General features: G+C 39.5%; 1 protein-coding gene across 3 annotated transcripts in view; it reads left to right on the top strand.

Annotated features, from left to right (window-relative positions):
• Positions 1–3248: 3248 nt before the first annotated feature.
• The window catches only part of ryk (receptor like tyrosine kinase), a 43310-nt gene continuing 24732 nt past the window's right edge, over positions 3249–21826 (top strand). For all 3 annotated transcript variants that reach the window (XM_030049602.1, XM_030049603.1, XM_030049601.1), the window contains exon 1: positions 3249–3911. In XM_030049602.1, the coding sequence (XP_029905462.1) occupies positions 3701–3911 (211 nt within the window). In that variant the 5' untranslated portion in view covers positions 3249–3700. The remainder of the gene's footprint in view (positions 3912–21826) is intronic.

Below are 21826 nucleotides of genomic sequence, written 5' to 3'. Positions count from 1 at the left end.
TAACAATTCATGTCATGTGGAATTGGATTTAACATTTACTTTTTTTAACTGTTAAAAAAGCAAAAACAAAGGTGTGACACCTGTTTTGAAATTAACTTCTCTTCTGGCCAACACAGACACCCTAAATAAAATGACATGGACATGACAATAAAGTGAGCAAGGTGACATTGAGAGGTTATTTGCTATCCCTGTGGTGGTTGGGCAATTGACAGTAAGCACAGCCTCACAGAGGACTGATGCGAAAACACTCTCACGCTCAGGCAGGGAATGTGGAATTGGTTTTTGTACTGTATAAAAATAAATGGCAAGCAATGGTTTCTTCTGAAAGCAGGAAAACAAACCAGGGCAGCAACCAAGATGACTGGCAGAAACATAAAAAAAAACTGTGGTATTAAGCTATCCATTAACAACGCCATTATTAAAGATCTTTGTTCATAAATGCATCTAATTAGAGGAAAATTTAAAGTCATAATAAAGCCCATTTGGCTGTTTGTTTTTACATAGCTCATGGGGCACAGAGAGGATGTACACATCAGAGGTTTGGGATTCATTCTAATTACAGATTGTGCACATTCCTGCGGCACATTTGTGGCAATGACGACATTCAGCGTTTTGAAAGTGATGTCAGCTCTCTGGCTCCCTGGTTGATCAGCTGCTGTGAACACAACAACGTTAAGCTACTTGGCTGGCTCGTTCACACTGGCAGCCGAACTGTAAATGTAGATATGGTACAGACACAGTCTATACTGTATATGGAGGCACTGCTTATGCAACACTGTGTTTTGAAAGGCCATGTTGTGTGTTATCTCACTGTCATTAAAAGATTCAGCTATATTGCCACAGATCCCAGCAGCAAATGCAAACTAACACATAAAGAATCCAGACCTAATTACTTCTGTGTGTGACTTCATTTTCACATGAGAAATGAATTATGATTACACGAAACATTGTAGCTTAAGACAGGAAGATTTGTATTTAAAAGTATATTTTTACAGTAAATACAGATATAGAGTAGTAATGTCCTCCACTCTGATTTACCTGACTTTGGCTCTCGAAGGCCTAAATGTAATCTTGACATAAAAATGTGTGTCTGTCCCTGCACACTTTCTACAACTGATGCATCCTCTTGCATCCTAACTGGGTTTGAGTTGCAAGAGGGCGAGTGAAGGCCATGTCCTTCTGTCTGGCAGCTTTCTCCAGCTCCTCATGGGGGATCCAGCCAGCTGGGAGTTGTCCCTCCAGTGTGTCCTGTGTCTGCCCTGGGGTCTTGTCCCATTTGGCCGTGTCTAATATACCGAACCCTGTACCTTCCAAATGACAATGGGCACTTGCCAGGTGTCTGAATCATTTCAACTGCGGCAGAGCAGTTGCTCGACTGAGGTTCTCCCAGGTTGCTGAGCACCTCATACTGTCAAGAGAGAAGCCAGCCAGCATCATCTCAGCTGTTTATATCTGCAATCTCATTGTTTTCAATTCCCATTCAGAGCTTTAAACCACAAGTAAAGGTGACATGAAGATTGTTCAGTAAATTGATAGCTTTGTGGCTCATCTCTCTTGTTACTACCACAGTCCTGCGGCAAATCAAGTCAAATTCATTTTTATCACATGCATGACCACTAATGCTGAATGCAGCTACTGCACTCAACTTGCAGTCATCTCAAGATCTTGCTACTTTTATCAAGTTTGTTCAGTAGGCTTCCTTGCCATCTGTTAAAACTCAACACCAGATGGTGTCAGCTGATTGCTCAGCACCTCTCATCACCTGAGTGTCCACAATATATTCTCAGGTAATGAGACAATTACAAAAGGTAATGCTCAACCTTCAGCCCAAGGTGTTCTGACGCCATGCACACTGATGAGCGCCCCTTTGTTCAGACATGGTGTTTGTTATGAACAACCCATTGCTAGCACAGGAGTCCAATAATATACCACTCACTTTCAGATTAGGAAAGCTGCTTCTTTCATTCACACTCACCCACTACTGCCTGTCATTGCCAACTTGAACAGTTCAGTCTTCACACTGAACCCACCATCACCAAGTATGCAGAATGCTCTGAACTATTGTTAGGCATGTCTTCGGTAATTGAGTCACTCTTTATTTCAACAAAGTTCACCTTAGTTCAAGAAAAATATACATATGATTATACAGTTTTTTTTTTTTTTTGTTTTTTTTTTGTAGCTGATCATCTTTTAACATAAAAGCATTGTCCCATGTGACAGGTAGCCTCAGGCTGTACAATCAACCCACTCGTTCTCCTGATTCGAACAATAGCGCTCTTCCTGCTGCGTTTAAGGACCCTCTGAAACACCTGCTTCCAAAAAAATCTAAGGTTGTGTACTACCTACGTCGCAATTGAGCATTTTTCAGTCCTGCATAGTAACGCATGGACATGGTAACATGAATATCTTGTTTTTTTTCCGGGGCTGGTATCACAATCGATGTGTTTAACGCGTTTCTCTGCGATGGAAATTGAGTAATCTCAAGAGAGCAATCCATTGTCTCACTCCATTGCAGGCGAAAACATTTGTCAGTGAGCCAAAACTGCAATGACAATCATGTTCCTACATACCATCAATAACCACGTCAACTAAATTTAATCTGTCTGAGTCAATAGATCCCTATAGATTAATCAAATGACACAGTGGGCTATTTGCTGCAGCAGCAAAAAGATGAGTAGGTGATGTGCATCAGGAATGTAACCATAATAACGTTCAATTACTTCATTTAAAATGTGTCACAAATAAAATTGACACAAATACAAAAAACAAAAACACTAAAACAATGTGACCAACCTCAGGAAATAGGCCTCCAAATGCAGGGTTAGAAAATTAAGCAATTCTAAATAGTTTTATGAATATCTTATAAAACTGTATTGTTATAAATCATCAGCATGGGTTACTGAGTCATATTCCCAATCATGACAAGCGAATTTTGTTTAACAGGCCGAAATTACTATGAGCAGCAGTGTAGCTTTAGTCAGAGCATATTTTTCGACAATTATGTGGTTAACTTTCTAACCCTGCTTTGTGAAATATCCCCCCACCCACTCCCAGTTTTGCCATCAGCGGTTGACACGGCTCCCATGCTTTCGGCAACACGAACTTGGGTGGTTTCTATTGCTTTTATCGCTTTGTTTGTGACTCATGTGCGCCCAGCTCCTAAAGTAAACATTTCCGACGGTACGTAAAAGCAGCATTCCACCTCTGTCGTCAGAGCGGTCGGCACCCCTCGCGCCCCCCCTCTTCGAAGGAAAACTGAGATAGTAAGGAAAAGCTACGGGAGGAAGGACCATGGAGGGAGAAAGCTGGATGAGTTAGCTTGTTACTTTTAAGGCATTTTTTGGTCTTTTAACTTTTCTCACTTGCACAAATTAACTTGCACCAGCGCGACGACACCCAGTGAGCATTTTATGGGATCGGAATACGCCGTAAAGCTCACTAACAGTCAAACAGTGAACGGCAGTGGGAAGGCGGACGGTTAGCACAACCTGACCAAAGTTAGCTGGCTCTGGCTAGCCACCGAGCTAGCAAGAAAGGACAAAAAAATACAGTGGGAAAGGAGTCCGCACCAAAAAAGTGCGCGTTCTGCTCTAAGTAGTTAGTAATGTCGCCTTCGGGGATTCACTTCACATACAGATGAGAGAAACAAGTCGGCGACTGGGGACCAAGGAGAACAACTGCGAGCCAGAATACAACTGCTATGTTGGGGTTGATTCACTGCTCTGGCAGCCCGTCTGAGTCCCGATGTTGGCCACACTCGGTGCTGTGGAGACTTGGAGGCTTCTTCTTCGTTCTGCTGCTGGAAGGGGCCGGCTGCCTCTCCAACCCAAGCAGCGCTCCGGGCGTCAACAATAACAATCACCCCAGTGTCAACATATACATGAGTGTGGAGGAAGTGAAGAAGCTTTTGGGTAAGGAGGAGTTGGGTATGGCCGCGGTTTAAGAAGGCCAAGTCTCTTTTCATTTCGTGATCTGTGTTATAATTGCCTTTCCATTGCAGCCGAGTTGTGCCAAACTGAACGCCAGCTAAACTTGGCTTCCTGAAACGGAACTGCAGTGACACAGGCACATTTGTTTTCCTAGTTAAAATATATGCAGCTTTACTGATAGGTCCGTGTTGTCCCTGGGGCCCATCTGTCTGTGCCTGGATTCAGCCTTTGGCCCACACAGTATACTGAACACCTGTGTTGGAGCTATGAAAAATTCTATATAGTTGATCATAGTCACAACTAGTGATGCTCAAGCCCTTTGTTTAGGACCTCTTAAAGTAGCAGATGATGAAATGAATTTTCCTTTTCATTTACTTTACTTTTAAATTTACTGGTAAATTCTTGAGGGAGCTGAATGCTTGCAGATTTACAGAAAACAATATGATCATAGCATGCTGTATGTGCTGTTGATGTGCATAGAAAAGCTTTAGTGCATTCAGTAAATTGTTTTTAAATGGTCTTGTCGAGTGGTCCTTACGCACAGCTTGAGAAGTCCATTGTCAAAGACACTGGTTGGGTGTAGCCGAGATAGGGTATGGACTACATGCGCTGTACGCCTTGTCCATTAGCCATATTAGCCGGTTCATGTCTATTTTGTGTTTTGTGTGTGGTTAGGCCATGGCAACCTGTAAAAGACGTGAAATGAAAGAGTGATGTTCACACTTGAAAAAAAAAAGTTGTAGCTTCATGAGGAGCACATGAAACGCCATCAGGGATTGCTTTGTGTGTGTGTGGAAAGGGAACAACCATTGCAGGCTAGACTACATGCAGTTATATATTTGACAGGTAATTCTTCTCATGCATTGTTTCTCAGGTCCCACATTAAAGTTCATTTATCATAGTCATAATATAATGGCATTTGAGACCTGCAAAGGACACAGGTTTGTGTGCTATTAAGGCACAATGGGAAGTACAGTCTGCATGATAATGGGGGAAATTTATTCTAATTGCTGTCTCAGACTACTGTGAGGTGATCATTTTGGATTTGTGTCATTATTTAGAAGGCCTTAGGGTATGGCTAAATCATTTTTATATAACATTTTGGTCACTGGCTGATGACTCAGGCCATGTTGAGTGGGGACTTGTAATCCTGGTGGTTGTTGAGCTGCTCAAGAGTGAAATGAATGACAGGATGAGGGTGATACTGTTACTGCTTATTAAACATTGTCAGGAAATACACCTCACACCATCTGGGCTGGGCTGCTAGTCAACTTTGAGGAACTGTCTTATACATATATATTAGAATCACTACATCAGTGAAGATGCAGCTCCTGTATGAGAACAAAATATTTAGGGCTAAAACAACACAACTTATGACATTTCATTTATATTGTCACAGTAGGCTTAACAATACAGAAATGTAATACCCTCAAACTAAAAGCATGAAGTTCCTCAAACAAATGGGTTTTTGCATCTTCCTTATAACCTTGATTATGAAAAGCTGAAATTTTGAATATCTATTCTTATAAATGATTGCTGCCTCATCTTAGTTTGTTTAGTTGATTTGATAGTTGTTATAGTCTTTTATTCATGTCACTTTTGGTCTAATAACTCATTTTATTTTATTTATTTATTTTAATGTTTTCAAATGTAGTGTTTTTTTTTTTTTTACTATTCCAATTTTAACCACTCGTGGATAAAGATTTTTGCACCCATAGTAGGCTATCTAGATCGTTTCTGATATTCAGATGCTTGCCAATTAGCCATGGATAATTTTGTGTAACTGCCCAAATAAAGGAAACTCTTGAGTAAATGCAGGATGCTTTTCTCAAGTATACTTAAAGTGCACTCAGCTACATTAAGAGCAAGGCAAATGCCAATGTATTTGTCACTGTGAGCGATCACATTTATCCTATGGTGAAAGATGTTTTTTTTGTGAATTTAGGATTTTTTTTTTTTTTTTTAGCATGTAATTGGTATAGACAATATGTCATGTGATTTGATGATTCTCCACAACTGAATCTAATTGGCTGCTTATGATTCTGCTCTAGCACCTGAAACCTTTTTTCCATCAGCAGCAGAACAATAGCATTTCTGTGCTAGGGATAATATCAGAGTACTGGCGGGAGACAGTGAAGTGATAGCTATCGCTATTGCTGCTTAATCCCAGTTTCCAGGCCAGACAACAAAAGCAAACTGACTGTCTCCAATCTGTAACAAGTTCATACACTGTATGGGAGATTTGAGCAGGCATTTGTAGCACAGACTCTGATGCATGTTGAAAGCTAGTGAACATTTGTAGCTTCCATTCACAATGTTCTCTATGAAACAATATGTCTCTACCTTTTATTTTTGCAGAGTTACGATCCAAAACCTCATTTCCATATCCAAAAGGAAAATGTTGAATCTAAAATTGTTTCTTTACTTTGTAAAGGCTTATGAATTTTGCAAGCCTATTCACTCGAATATGTATCAGTGTTGGTTTCATGTACCATGTCAGCTAGTAGTTTTCATACTATATCAAACATTTGGAGAGATGTGAAGGATGAAATGCTGTTGATTGTTAAGACACATCATTAATGATGCCCTTTTTGCTGTTAAATGGGCAGAATATGCCAGTATATGGAGGATTATGGTGAGGAAGATAGACAGAGGGCAGATTAGCACTGAGGTGGATGAGAGGGTCTGTCAGGCTGCAAAGGCATGTAGTCTCTGTAATGTGACCACACCGAGATGTCAGTAGAAAGAAAGCCAACAGCACAGCACCTTCCCCAAATTAAACACCACATTATAAAGTTTTACTTGAGGTATGTTTGGTAAGGTTTAAAGTTGATCCAGAAAAAGCAACAGAGGTTTAGTCTAAAACAGTACAAGAAATTAATAGTTTAAAAATGTTTGGGCCCCTTGTAATGGAGGATTAACTATTTATACTAGTAAAATAGTCAGAGGCAGGGTGGAATTCTATGTATTTGCAACAAATTAAGTAATAAATTGTATTAAATAGACTGCTGTCAGCATTTCCAAAGATGATCAGCTGAGTTGTGAATGAGAAATATATGCAAGAAAAATGGGTTACTAAACTGCTTTGTTGTCCTTTCCAACAACTGTTACAATTGTTCCCCATGTGTGTTACGTTTGCCTTGACTGTAAGGGGCAAAAGTTTCTTTTTCCATCAAATGTCAACGGATGTGTTGATCGTGTGAAAAAATTATAGTTTTATTTTGGAGCCCACATGTGCAGGCTAGATTGTCCACATAAACATACTGTATCTCTACCTGAAGCAATGTCATTTGTAATGAGGCAAAAAAAAAATCCTATAATTAGATCTACCCTATGCATTAGCCAGTTGTTGACAGCTTTCTGCTATTGAATCAGACACTGGATTTGAGGTTTGCGCTTAGTTCATGATTGGGATGTTACTTGTCTAGACACCCTTGTTGTATTGGTTGTATTAATGTATTAGTGTGCTTTGTTTTGAAATTGGCAACTGGTGTAGAGGAAAAGCCAGCCTACTGAATGGCCCCATTTGTTAATATGGGGTTTGCTAAAGATGTGTCTGCAATGCTGTTTGAAACTAGTAATTAACAGCTTGAGTGCCACTGCATGGCCTAATAAAGGGGTAGAAATACTAGAGCACAGCATTCTGCTGGAAAGACCTTAATCTCAAGTCTGAGACAATATCTCATACTAACTTCACTGTAGCAAAAGTTCAGTATAAAATGAGGATATCATATGAAGAAACATTAACCTTTTTTCAGCAGATTTAATTCTTTACATCACAGCAGCATTATCATGTTCTTGTCTGTTTGTCTAGGAGAATGCATCATTGTATTGATGCATTTGTTTTTCCAGTGTATCCAGGTTTGTGTTCTGTTGAAACAGGAAGTTGTTTGGGTTCCGTTACCTCCGGATGCTGAAATATTTAGCTCTGCCAGTCAGAAAACATAAACGCTATTTGTTTGTTGGTGTTTTTTCCCTTTGATTTTAGAGCTCAAACTTGAGGATCATGTTTGTTCGAGTTTATTGCACAGATACAGAATCTTCTCAATTGTGTTCTGCAGTGCTACATTCTATGAATTCAAGTATGTAAAGAGGTGGGCAGGCCCATTTTGGTCCCAGTCTTCATCAGTGGTTATTTGCCTATATGTGAAGTACACAGGCCCTTACCAACAGAGTTTTATTGAGCAACATTAGACAGACTTGATGCCTGTTGAAGACAGCTCTTTTGCGAGAAGACTTGACTCAACTGTCTTTTAAATCTTGGGTTCAGACATTTTTGCTTTCCCCTCTCCCTCTCAGATGTTTCCTCCCCTTCTTTCTGCAGTCTCCTGAACTCGGTAATTCCCTTAACAGATCTTAATCTGCCATCGCTTTTGTAGCAGTCTTTTGAGTTACTGATAACCACTTTGCTGATGTTAGTTTTTTCTTCTCATATTTTGTTCCTCCTGCAATGTTTTGGAACCTACCTGGACATTTTATATCTCCTAGTAGTCTCCAAGTCCAAAACAGTGAACACTAAAACAATAAATGATATTTCAATATTGCCACCAATTCTGAAAAAAGACAGCTCTATGAAGAAAATCTGTGACATTTGCCATATAGGCCTACAGTAAAGTCTGTTTTGACACAATAGCGATTCAGACTGTACCCATTGCATGAGAGCTTTTACAATTGCTGGAGTAAACATCTGTGTGGGAGGACTTATTGGACTTGTGCATTTAAGTGATAGGTTTTACTTTTCTGTATTTGTTGTAAATAGTAGCAAAAGAACTTATTAGAATGACCATTGCTATCCATCAAGGGTGAATTGACATTGGCCCAGTAATTACCTCATCAACAGAAAATCCAAACCAAGAGACATCACAACATTGGTTTGTTTGGTTGTAAAATGATAGGGTGTGCAGTGCAAAAAAAACCAAACAAACAAAGAAAAAAAAACACAGTAGTGACTGTTTAACATGAAAGATGTCACCAAAATAAAAAAAGGAACTTAAATCCTAAGGACATCTGGAAATTACTTATGGAGATGTATGTTTTTTGTATCAAATTGTTGCTGGAGTATTTGAATTTCCTTAGTCTGAATTTTAAATTCAAAGACATTGTCAAGTTAAGTGTGTTTGAAAAATATTTACCTAGCAGCACAAAGGTGGCCTGTGGATTCTTCATGTGGTACTCGTAGAATGAAAATTGTATGCCAAGGTTCAGCATAGGCCAGTTAGCCTTCTATAGTAGGGGATCGATAGATAGATAGATAGATAGATAGATAGATAGATAGATAGATAGATACTTTATTCATCCCGAAGGAAATTCACAGGATCCATTCAGTTGGAGTAACCATGGTTGATTCTGCACTGATTCTGTTTGTCTCAGCATTTTGTCCTGTAAATGGTCACAGTGAGATTTGGTTGGCAAAGTTATCCAAATATCACGTCATTTTGTTGTTTTAAGGAACATTTCAGTCCCACCTCTATAATCTGACGGCTGTGAGACCATAGGCTCACTTTGGCCATTGTGGTGCCCCTTCTCTTCAAGTAATGATGGCTTTGATCTTCTCTTGTATAGGCAGGCATGGGCCTTTGTAGTGCTTTGCTTAAAACCCATCTGGCCCTGTGGAGAAGTCTCTTAGTGTTTGACATCCAAGTATGTGGGGCTACAAGTATGTGTGGACAGAAATGTCTGTGATGCAGTGGCAACTGAAAAAAAAAAAAAAAACTTAGATAAAGGGGACACAGGTGAACTTCACTATACTGATAGGCTGCTGGGGAATAGCTCACTTCAAATTCATATACAGTACAGTAGTAGTGATCCTCTTTGTCGCACCTGTGGCCTCTGCCTCTCAATCGGCTCATAACGGCCACTTTTTTTTCTCCTGGTGAGCTTTGACAGATTCAACCTGGTTTTAATGTCCTTTGACATTCTTGTAGTTACAGTAGAGCCTCTATTATTCAAACCTCAGACACACTGATTAACTGAAAAGATTTAATAAATTAAAATACATCATGAATTAGGCCTCACGCCAAACAGATTTTTGCTGAATTAAAATCCATTCCTAAGAAGGGTATATAGGACATTTTACATGAGTAGTTATGCGTCACAGGCACATTTCCTCTATTTTGAGTAGCAGTATAAATTATGCAAGACTTAAAATTTGATTCAGCTTTTGTTATGACAGCACTTTGGAAGTCCCACAAATGACTGTGTTTTCTTGTGTTGATTTCATTCAGCCATAAATAGGCTGGTGTACTTTGAATGTCAGTATCCCAGATAGGATAATTTCAACAGTGCACAGCTTTTCAGGTAGTCCAGTGTCCTGCACTCATGCTAACACATGCTACCTCCTGTTAACAAAAAGGAATGCAATCTCAGATTGTTTTAAAAATTCTGAGTTTAGATTTGTATTTTTCTGAGTATAAAGACACGATCTGTTAACATTGTATCCAATGTACACATCTTTTCAGATAATCTGGTATTTTGTGTATGAATTAATAAATATAGCAAGGTACTCCTTTCCATGTGACATAAGAATACACAAACCAATAAATATGGCTGTTCACAGACTTGCAGTAGTTTGGCTGGAATAATGATATTGTTGCATACTGAAAATGTTCAAGTTATAGTTTAATGATTTATGTTTTCCCTGTAATTCACAAGATTATATATGTAGGGAAGTTAAGCATGACAGCTTGCTACGCCTGAAATAAGACTTGATGCCAACAGTTTTTCTGATAGGAGACATTTAAAAAAAAGCATTGCCTGACTTGCACCCTTGGGTATTATTTCCACAAGCTTGATTAAATGGTATATCAAATTAAAACACGGAGACAGTATTGAGATATGAAAAAAAAATCATATCATCCAGCTGTAGTGTTAATAAGACGTTAGTGATAATACAGTCAGATGCATTGATATGGTCTTTTTAGTTTTGAAGATCAGCGTTTCCTCCCTTGATGCAGTCATGTTGATAACTTTACCAAACAGGATAATTCCCAGGGGGATGGCAAGGAAAATGTACAGGAAAACGATACGGCTCAAGTGAAATGGGGGTTTTGTATACATAGTGTATTTGGCTTTGGGTGATGTACAAGCAGCGTTCCTGATTGTTTTTGCATATGACTAATGGGTAGTTAACTGTGTGTCTCATAAATTTTTCAGTGACAGGAGTTGATGTCCTAACCTCTCAGCTCACTCTGCCTACATTTCTGTCCCTTTCACAGTTCCCATATTCGCAGTCTCTCAAAACCCATATTCTGGGTGCCAACTCCAGAATTGTGTTGCAGCTGCCAATACAAATTTGTTTCTGTTAACCGTATTCAACCTCAAGGAACAGTTGTTGTAGGAAGGCATTTAAAGAGCATAAAAATGCTTGCATCTCATCCTTGGGGGAAAAAAACAAACATTGGAAGCCCTGCAGGTAAATAGCCAGTTTGAATGTCTCTGGAACTTTGGATAGAAAAATGTATTATCAGTTCTCAGTATTATCATTTGCTCTTTTTTAAATGCAAAATGAAGATTTTAAACACCTGGGCTGCTGTGTGAGTGTCAGAGACATGATGAGTTAGTGAGAGCAGAGTGTGTTCAGTCAGTCTGTGATGTAAGAGGAGTTTCCTTGTAACTGAAGCATAAAGCAACACAGCAAGACTGGAAAATATTAGAAGAACAGACCAAAAGCAGACCAAAAACAGACCTCAGTTGTTTGCTTCATTTTTGGTCCTCTGTTGAAAAAAAAAGCATAGCTTTCCCTGCTTGCTGATAAAGCTATAAGAAAAATACATTCACTCTATGGATAACTGCACTAAATACACTTATGCAAAATACACTTGACAACCATGCTGTCACTTACACACACAGTTTGTATTCAATATGTTGCTAGGAAACATTAAGAAATTGACAATGCTAAAATCTGTCAGTGTTAAATATGACATATAATGCAGCATGTACCTAAGTGTTTGAGTTTGTAAAATATATAGGCTAGGAAAGCATGTGACTGTCAAGATGTGCTTAGGCAGAAAAGTCAGTGCCAGGAGATGTGAGGTGGGAGGCCTGGTTAAGTAGCATAATGGTCTGAGAGGCAAAGGCAGCCTTCTTTCTATTGGTTTGACTTTAGGGTCAAGCCGGTGTAAAATGCATTGCGTGTGTCCAGTCAGCCATGATGGCATAGGTCTTTTAATAGTTTGCTGGTTGATGTGAGTGGAGACGATAGTGATTAGAAGGACTGTGATATTTTAACAGACATTGAGCACATTTACATGCACACCTTATTCCTGTATTAACCGGAATATTCGCAATATTCCGGTTGCGCACATGTCATGTAGACATTTCCGAATAAGACCCCTGGCATATGCCTGTTCCAACCGGAATATTGGGGCATGTAAACGCCTTAATCGGAAAATGCCCCGAACCGGAATATTCAGTCACGACTGCGCATGTTCGACTCGCAAGGAATTCTGTGGCGTCTTTGTTGCTATGGTTACCTGCAAGCGGGGAAAACGTCATGGAGAACAGCAGCAAGAGCCAGGAGACTGCAGTCCACCTTCAGCTAATGAAAGACTTAAATATCATGGAGGATATCGATGGGAGAAAACATAGAACTAGCGACAGAAGAAAAAGAAGAAGACTTATTCGTCTGTATTTCCGGCAGACCAGACGCGTATACGCGCACTGCTGCCCCCCGCGGCTGAGTGTCGCATTACATAAGAGAGAGGGGAATACGCCGAAACACGAGAGCATGCCAAGTAACATGTAAACGGAATATTCCAGTTGCCGCGGCGCAGTTACCTTAGCCGGAATATTGACCCGAACCGGAATATGGTGTGCATGTAAACGTAGTCACTGATGATGGCTGGGAGGTAGTTTGTGTTTGTAATTCTTCATGAGGTGAATGAATTATTCAGACAAATGAGAATAGTAATGTTTTCAGTAATTTTGTTATGATTCCAAAAGTGAATAGTTCTCTCATACATTTTTAAAGGATTATCAGAGATGTTAAAACATTGTTGTGAAATTTATTGCCTTCTTGCTTTCCACAGAGACACTGCATCCTAACCCTTTACTCTTATAAGACCAGGGAAAGCTTTAGACTGGTTTCCAAAGGCTCAAGCCGTAATTTTACAGACCTCAAGGACTTCGTCACTCTCCATTTGCTGACACCCTGAACATCAACGTGATCATTTAGAAAAGCAGGAATGAAGTAAAAATAAGTTTTCTGTACACTTTATGCATATTTACTGTTTCTTACAGTAATGGTCTGTTTGAGCCTAGTTTTCCATGGAAGAGTCATCAGGGCAGTAGATCCCAAACTGTTTGCTCTGAGGGATTTTTCTTCCTGGAAAGTGAGCACTGACAGTCTGTTCTCTAGTCCTTGCATGGCACTCTCAATGTGTCACTCACCTTTCTGCTCAATGTAGTGCAAATACTTGGATTTTCCAGTCAAGTGAATGCCCTAGTTGCCCAATCAAAATTAACTTGACAGATTAATCAGTGTTTTTTCTCTCCTAAAGATTTTTCTCCATGTGTGAAGGGACAAATACACAATGTTTAAGTACTCGGCAACATTTAGTCAGACATGTCCATTAGTTTCATCAGTTACTCTAACTGTTATTTTGTAGTGATTTTGAAGAGGGAACATTTATGCGCATTTTGTGTGTGCTGTTGTTTGCTATCATATGTACAGCAGCATATTCCGTGTGTAAAAACCTAATGATCATGGTTATGTTACATAATAGAGGTGAACAGAAAGTTTTAAAGCATAAACCTCTGCTCATGATCTTATTTTCATAAAATACGTGTGTGAAGTCATCAGTGTATTCTGAAGAGCCCAATGCTGCTTCTTTCTACAAAGAACTTGGGCTTCTGAAACAAGACGCCATGAACAGCGAGGGGATGATTGGCAGCAGTATTCATGTCTTTCATGCCACTCTCCAAAGATCCTGCAGTTGAATGAGGGAGCCCCTGCTCTCACATGTCATTTGTCTGACAACTGCTGCACCAAACGTTGATGGAGGAATCTTTTAAGCATAAGCTCATTTATAGTTTGTTGCTCCTCTGTTAAAATCAGATGCCTTTTGTAGTGTGTGTGTGTGTGTGTGTGTGTGTGTGTGTGTGTGTGTGTGTGTGTGTGAGAAAGCGAGAGAGGAAGAGAAAGCGAGAGGGAGAGGAAGAGAAAGCAAGAGAGAGAGAAGAAGAGAAAGCGAGAGGAAGAAACAGACCTCAGTTGTTTGCTTCATTTTTGGTCCTCTGTTGAAATAGAAAGGCTTAAACTGTGAATTCTAAAAGGAACATACCTGCTGTGTATGAGACTTATCATTTAGGGGATTTACTGAGAAAAGCTGAATCCTAAACTCCTTGGGACTAGAGGTGTTTTAGAAGGTTTAAGCACACTGAAAACCTTAAAGTATGATACATGTTTGCACATGTATTTCATAAGGGCGTCTAGAGTAAGTCAAAACTATAATGCAGGTGCTCTCGATATCATGTACTAACAAGGAAATTCCAACAATAATGCACAATTCATAGAAAAAATGTATCCTAACAGTTTTGCTTAGTTAAAAAACAAAGTGTTTTGAGCTTTACCCTAATTTAGTTGGTTTATTTTGAAACGTAAAAACATTAACAGCAGCACAGAATTACATTATTGCACTAACTATTGCATCAACTTAAGTTATTGCACTATTGCATTAACTCATGGAATTGCAGGATTTTTTTTTTTTTTTTTTTTTTTTTTTTTTAGGCAAGGAGATTCTAATTATGATCTCGAAAAGTAGAGTATGATAAGATTCATTTTCTGTCTGGAAGCACCCCTTGCCTTTTTGAAATTTACATTTGACCTTATGGATACATAGCCCAGGCGTTCACACTGTTGGTTTATTAATGTAGCTGCTTCACAAAGCTGCCTTTGTAAAAAATTGTGCAATTTTGATGTGAACAGTGGTGTGTGAGGCCGCTTTAATGGTCCTGAAGTCACTGCAAGATAAAATCATGCTGCCACAAACAGCTAATCATTTGTTCAGTGAACTGTTTTTGATTTCTTGAATTAACTAAGGTGTCCCATTTGCCAACAAACAGCTACCAATGAGGCCCTCATAATGGGGAAGTGGCAGTCTTGCTTAGATTCCTTTCCTTTGCTGCATCCTTCTCTGCCCTTGGGGCTTTTTATGGAATAAAGAGGGAAACTGATGTATGGTCTTTTTGAAGTGAAAGAAAACCTCAGAGATGGTGACCTATATGCTTTTCTCCTCCCTGTTGAATATGTTGAGCATTGCTGATTTTCACCAAAGCTGATGTGCCAGTCTAGGTGAAACGGTGTCTTTTGTAAGAATCTTTGGTTAAGTCCTTCAGAGCAGTAGAGAATGTCCCAGATCATGATTGCCTTCTGCTGGGTTTGTCCTTCCCTTATCCCTATTATTATGATGCTTTGCCTGTTATGATCCTCTCTTTGTTGTCATGATGGCCTCGACATCCATTCACATTTTAAAGTACAGTAACTTTCTGGTGCAAACCACCAAAATGTTAAATACACCTAATTTCGTATTCTGATTTGAACCTTGTTTCGCTTGTATTAATAGATGAGCTTTCCTAACTCTTAAAGGTATTTTTCTGTAAATGTAACCTACACTTAAAATGAAAGGACTGCCAGAGGACAGATTCCTGAAACTTGTTTTCCATTCATCTAATACATTAATTAGAGCTAATCAGGGGTTGACAGTTTACCTAATGTACAGGCTAGATGCTTCTGGCAGTTGAAAGGGTGTTTTTGTGGATTCCTTCTGATGTGTGAGTAAGATTGATCGGCCTTACTGGGAAATCTATTACAAGTGTTACTTTATGGATTTATATCAATCCAAAAACACTGCAGCACCATCACAGCAGTTGTATATTTTCATCCCACTGTCAACCAATTTCACAGGTTCAGCCGAAAACATGCCTTTTGATGATGACTTAATACTAGTACAAATAAAGCTGGTCTTTGACAGTGAGTGCCTATATTAGCCTGGTATTATTTAACAAGTTGAAACTGCTCATGTACGACAAAGTAAATCCCCCCACCCACCATCATTTTAGTTTTTTTTTTTTAATTCTGTAAAACCTCCATTAATGGCATGGATCTCTATTTGTTAGAAGAAACAGAAAGCACATGCTGTGGATTAGAGGCAGCCTGACCACTTTTGGAGATGGGCATGTTATAAATCAGCTGACTCTGTATTACTATAATTTCAAAATGAAGAGATTTGGTTGGACAGGTTTAATTTTCTTCTTTCAAATCTCGCAGTAGAGGGACAGCAGTTTTGACCAATAAGAATATTCCATTCAAACAGGAAACAAAGATGACTTATAGCAATGGCTGATTTATCCTAATTACAGGTTACAGGTATATTAACAGACTTGTAAGCTATTCATCAATCCATAGACAATTTAGTATTGCGCTATTACTGTTATCTCTTCTCCAGTCAAAGACAAAAAGCATGCATCTTCAGTTTTTGGCTCTTCTGATGTACCTGAAACTGAAGACTATGAGCTCTTTACTACATTGGCCCTCTCTCCTGTCTCATTCATGCCTGTGGAGTTGTTTGGAGTTTCCAGTTGAGAGTTGCACAGGCCCTCATTTTCTCCTCCCTTGGTTAATGTGGGCAGTATCTCCTCAGTGAGAGGTTGGGGGGTAGTGTTTATCTCCCGGGTGCTCGGGGATAGCGGCTTTTGAGGCACAGTGTCGAGACTGTGTACAAGAGGGTCTTTGTTGTACCTGTCCTGAACCCTTCCACCTGGCCTCTGCCACCTTTTGTTTTCCTCTTTCAAAGTCTGCAATGTGATCCACAGCATGCAAGAGAGCATGTCAGCTTTATGCTTTGTGGAGCCCAAAATGTTAAATAAAGATAGATTTATTATTTCAGATGTATTGCTCTAATCTGTAGTTTTGAATAGTCACCCATTTTTGAAAAGGATGAGCGTTTTCAGTAAATTTAGATTAATTGCATGATGCACAGGGCTGCACAGTTAATTGAAGAGCAGTACAAATTGCCTACTACTGACTACTGTAACTTATAAATCATGAAGAGGTTGCCACTTTTATGTGTGAGAAAAATATATTTTAGATTTTGGGAGCTGGTAGCCCACAGGCTAGACAAGCAGGTTTCTGACTGCAAGGTTTCCACTCCAGTTTGAACCTTTGGACTGGCTGGAAAAGTGTGAATAGGGGGCGTGAATGAGTACGTTTACATGCACACCATATTCCGGTATTATTCGGAATATTCGAATTCCAGTTGCCGCAGCGCAGTTACCTTAACTGGAATATTGACCCGAACTGGAATATGGTGTGCATGTAAACGTAGTCAGTGAGTAATGCTCCCTCCCATTCCTTTTCAGCTGTGGCCCTTGAGCAAGGCATATAAACCCCAGCTACTCTTGTGGACAAAGTTCTCAGTAGAGGTCTGGATGTGCTGGGCAGCTACTGGATTTGAAATGTGAAGTAGGGCGTCGCTGAAAAAGAGGACACACGCTCAGTCAACTTTCTCTGGATAAACAAATATTACAAAAAGACGCTGTAAATGATTTTCTGTGGTCCTGTGAATACCAGACAAACAAATGATGTTTCACAGTAACAGTGGAAATTATTAGTTCTAAGCGTAGTTCCTTGTATGACTAGAAAAGTATGCCATGACGTCACAAGTTATGTGACTGGGTCATATATTTTTTGTGGGGCAATAAAATGAGAATATTTATCCTTTGTCTGTCCTTAGAGGCTGGTTTTCTTAAGTAACTCTTCTGTCCCTCCGATGATTCACATTCCTTTTGCAACCATTACAATTTACAGTGTTACCCATTTAGTTTTATTATGTTCCAGAATTACTGTCTCTGATGTAGCTATGGTGCTGCACATTTTGCCCCACTGGGTCTCTTTTCTTAAAAATGAGGTGGAAATGGAGGGTACACCACCCTTAGGAATGGAGCTTTTTTAGTGAATGGGACTGAAGTTATTACTGTGGAATTTAAATACTTGTAGGAGTAATTTTTCCCCTTAACTTTCTTGACCTTAATAGTGGAAGCATTTGAACCGTGACATAATTAAGTTAAGAGTCCCCCTCCTGGTGCTCTTGCACCTCCCAACTTGGCTGCACACAACATCCTGTAGTTTGTTTTTCAAGCAACATTTAGCAACTCAGTGAGTGGATTTCAAAGGCAATGTGGAAAATCACAGGGCTACTGCTACCAGATAGTTGTTACTAGTGTGAGGATACCTTAACATTGTTCTGAGTGTTTTTGCATCAGTATAATTGGCTGATCATGCTCTTATTGCACATCATGTAAACGTGCATAGTAAGCACAAACAATGAAATCTGAGTATCAGTAAATCAGTTTTCTAATTTATTATATTACATGTTAGTGTGTGCTTGATGACTGGTGCTTACTCACCTTTTACAGTGGGTAACACATGAGCATTGTTTTTGTTGCAGCAGTGTAAGCTATGCTGTCTGTAGTAAGCTGTTCATGTTGGTCTTTTTTGGAAGTTGAAAACACTTTTCTAAAACTATAATCAAACACTCATAACACTCTGCAGATGTGAAAAGAAGAGGCATGAACAGCTGATATTGATATTGATCTGATATTGTTAGTTTTTTAGGCTTTTGCAAGTCATTTAGATTTACATCTCCTTTACATTATTCTTCCCTGTATTCCTCTGTACCCAGCCAGTGCTGTTGGCGATTTTGGGGCTCTTTTTTTTCTACCATCAGAAGAAGCCTTTTGTTTTCGTTTCATTTTTGCTTAGTATGAAAAAAATATCCAAACTTGCCTGACCTTTATAATTTATTAAAGGAAATATTAAGCTCTAATTTGATCTTGTTATGTATTAACTTTTATTGCTGTTTTATTGTGCTTGAATTGTGTTTTTCAGCATAGGGATTACATTATGCTCTGCTATAATCATCTGTCACACGCAGGGATTTTTTTTATTTATCATGTTTTTATTAGCTGGGACAGCATTGAATTTCAGGCTAGGTTTGACATGGTTAAAGACAACCATCAATGATTTGCTGCTTTTTTAATCTGGTGAAACATGGACATTAAAATGTTAAATGACCCATATTGTACTGGTATCCTCTTCATTTCAGGAGTTATGGGAGAGGTTTACCAATCCATTTTTTTTTACTCCTTATCATTACTCTCTACAAGCTCGTTTGACATTTAAAGTTATCATATCAGTAGTAGGACTTCACTTTACTCCACTTTCCTCTCTCCACTATTAAAGCTCACTGGGAAGAGGATTTAGGGAATAAGCTCAAATGAGACCTGGAAAACATTGAGTGCGTTTACATGCACACCATATTCCGGTTCGGCTCAATATTCCGGCTAAGGTAACTGCGCTGCGGCAACTGGAATATTCCGTTTACATGTCACTTGGCATGCCCCCGTGTTTCGGCGTATTCCACTCTCTGACGTAATGCGACACTCAGCCGCGGGGGGCAGCAGTACGCGTATAGGCGTCTGGTCTGCCGGAAAAACAGACGAAGTCTTCTTCCTCGTCTTCTTCATAGACATAATATACGTAGACGCCTCATAGGCTGCCGCTGCCTATTGGAGCTGACGTAGCAGCGTGGCCGCCATCTTGGATGGGTCTCTAATGCGCTCCCAGTGCATTTATTTCTACTGTATCCCCAACTTTAATAATCCATAACTCCCGATTTTCCCACGGTTTGGTTTGTTACAAACAGCAGAGTTTCAGTTATGATACAGGATGCTGTCACACATTAAAAATACGTACTTTCATGCTGAAAAACTTTGTATTATAACAAAAACATATGGTATGGCATATAGATAAATGTATAAATGAATTAATTTTATAATTTAAAAAAGAAACAAGTTTGATTGTTCATTTGAATTTATTTCTCTCTCTTTCTCTCACTCACACACACACACAGGACATCACTGACAATCTGACCCGTCCTGTCAAAATCATCAGTCTTGAAGTGCTTACTACAGAGCTTTGACGACTCGGTCACAACAAAACCCTCCCATTTTATAGCAACTTCCCACTGCCTCCTCAAGCCTGTATCACTGGGAAACCTTTCAAAAGAAAAAGAAAAATAAACAGCAAGAGTCAAAGAGAGAGAGAGAGAGTACCAGTTCCTGCTGTAATAACGTTACACGTAAGTAACGATGATATAATATTATAAATGGTAAAATAACCAAAATTATTGTTCAGTCTTACTTCTGAAAGGTAATCCCACGCGATCTGGTTTAAATCCTGTGCCGGTTATTGCAATCATAAGCTGCACAAAATACCGGCATTTTTGCTAGCTCTCCATTGACTCTGGTTGACTCTGGTGCTAGCCTAGAGTGAAGAGACCCATCCAATATGGCGGCGACGCTGCTCACGTTCCAGCACGTCATGAGGCGTCTACGTATATTATGTCTATGGTCTTCTTCTTCTTTTTCTTCTTCTTCTGTCGCTATTTCTGTTTTCTCCCATCGATATCCTCCGTGATATTTAAGTCTTTCATTAGCTGAAGGCGGACTGCAGTCTCCTGGCTCTTGCTGCTGTTCGCCCTGCCGTTTTCCCCGCTTGCAGGTAACCATAGCAACAAAGACGCCACAGGATTCCTTGTGAGTCGAGCATGCGCAGTCGTGACTGAATATTCCGGTTCGGGGAGTTTTCCGACTAAGGTGGTTACATGCCCCAATATTCCGGTTGGAACAGGAATATTCCAGGGGTCTTATTCGGAATTCTCTCCAACCGGAATATGACCTTAATCGGGTTCGGTGCGTGTTTACATGACACGTGCGCAACCGGAAGATTGCGAATATTCCGGTTAATACAGGAATAAGGTGTGCATGTAAACGTGCTCATTGCTGTACGGAGTCAATACTTGATCAGAGTGAGCAAGGCAAGGCCTGTGGCAGTACAGAATTGTACACTGTACACACTGGACTAAATAACAGTTATCCAGACACTTTCCTGATATGGGTCCTGTATGTAAATTTTCGCCAATGACATATGTTCATATGTTTGGTCCTGTGGGAAAGTGAGTCTTTTTCTCTCTTTTTTTTTTTTCAAACCATTCTTTGTTTAATAGGCCCACCAATTTGTCCCAACAGTAGCACTTCCTGGTGTTAATCTAGATTACTGGCATTTCAGCAAAATGTAGTCAGACTGTGTGGCTTTTGTTACTCTGCTTGCAGGGCGTTTAACATTACTAAAATGGAAAGAGTCCAAACCACCAACCTTTACACACTGGGTCCAAGATTTTTTTTTAAGTATGCCACCGACAATGCCTTTGCAGTACATCCTATCAGGCTGTAAGTATACACAATAAAAACATTGTGGTCATATTTTCTTTCTTTCTGTGTAATTTTTCTTTCTTTCCTTTTGTTAGCGTTTTCATTGTTGGTAATGTATGTTAACTTTTGTGCTTGGGTCTTTACACATGGATAGATATAAAGAATGGATGGGCCAATTCTCCCTTTAAAACATTAAAGAAAATAAAAACCCCTGCCATGATTTAAAAAAAAAAAAATAAGCAAGTATATGTCTGCAATGTGATTAGCCAGGTGAAATGGTGATCAATGACCAATTTAATTTAACATGATGATGGTGAGACTTGTTACACATTGTGACAGCTAGCCAACCAAGAATCAAACAAACAAACATCTCTCCTCTGTTAGTGTCCCCGTTTTCCACTCTAGAGAACAGAGAGTGTGAGGCCAGCAGTGAACTTGTAGCATATAGTTCAACATTTTTGACCTCAGCCTGCACAGTGCACATTCACTCTTTAGTCTCAATGGTTTTAAGATGTGCAGGCTCATTGTCTCTTGTTGCCATTCCCCCAACATGCCTTTGAGAATGTCGCAGCTGGGCTTGTTTGGCTAAGGGACTCTGGCAGGGACAAACTTGAGCTAGGCCCACTCCT

The sequence above is a fragment of the Myripristis murdjan genome, chromosome 4 (assembly GCF_902150065.1).
Source record: "Myripristis murdjan chromosome 4, fMyrMur1.1, whole genome shotgun sequence".
Taxonomy (NCBI): Eukaryota; Metazoa; Chordata; class Actinopteri; order Holocentriformes; family Holocentridae; genus Myripristis; species Myripristis murdjan.
Note: the sequence above shows the minus strand (reverse complement) of the source record. Positions and strands in the feature narration are given on the sequence as shown.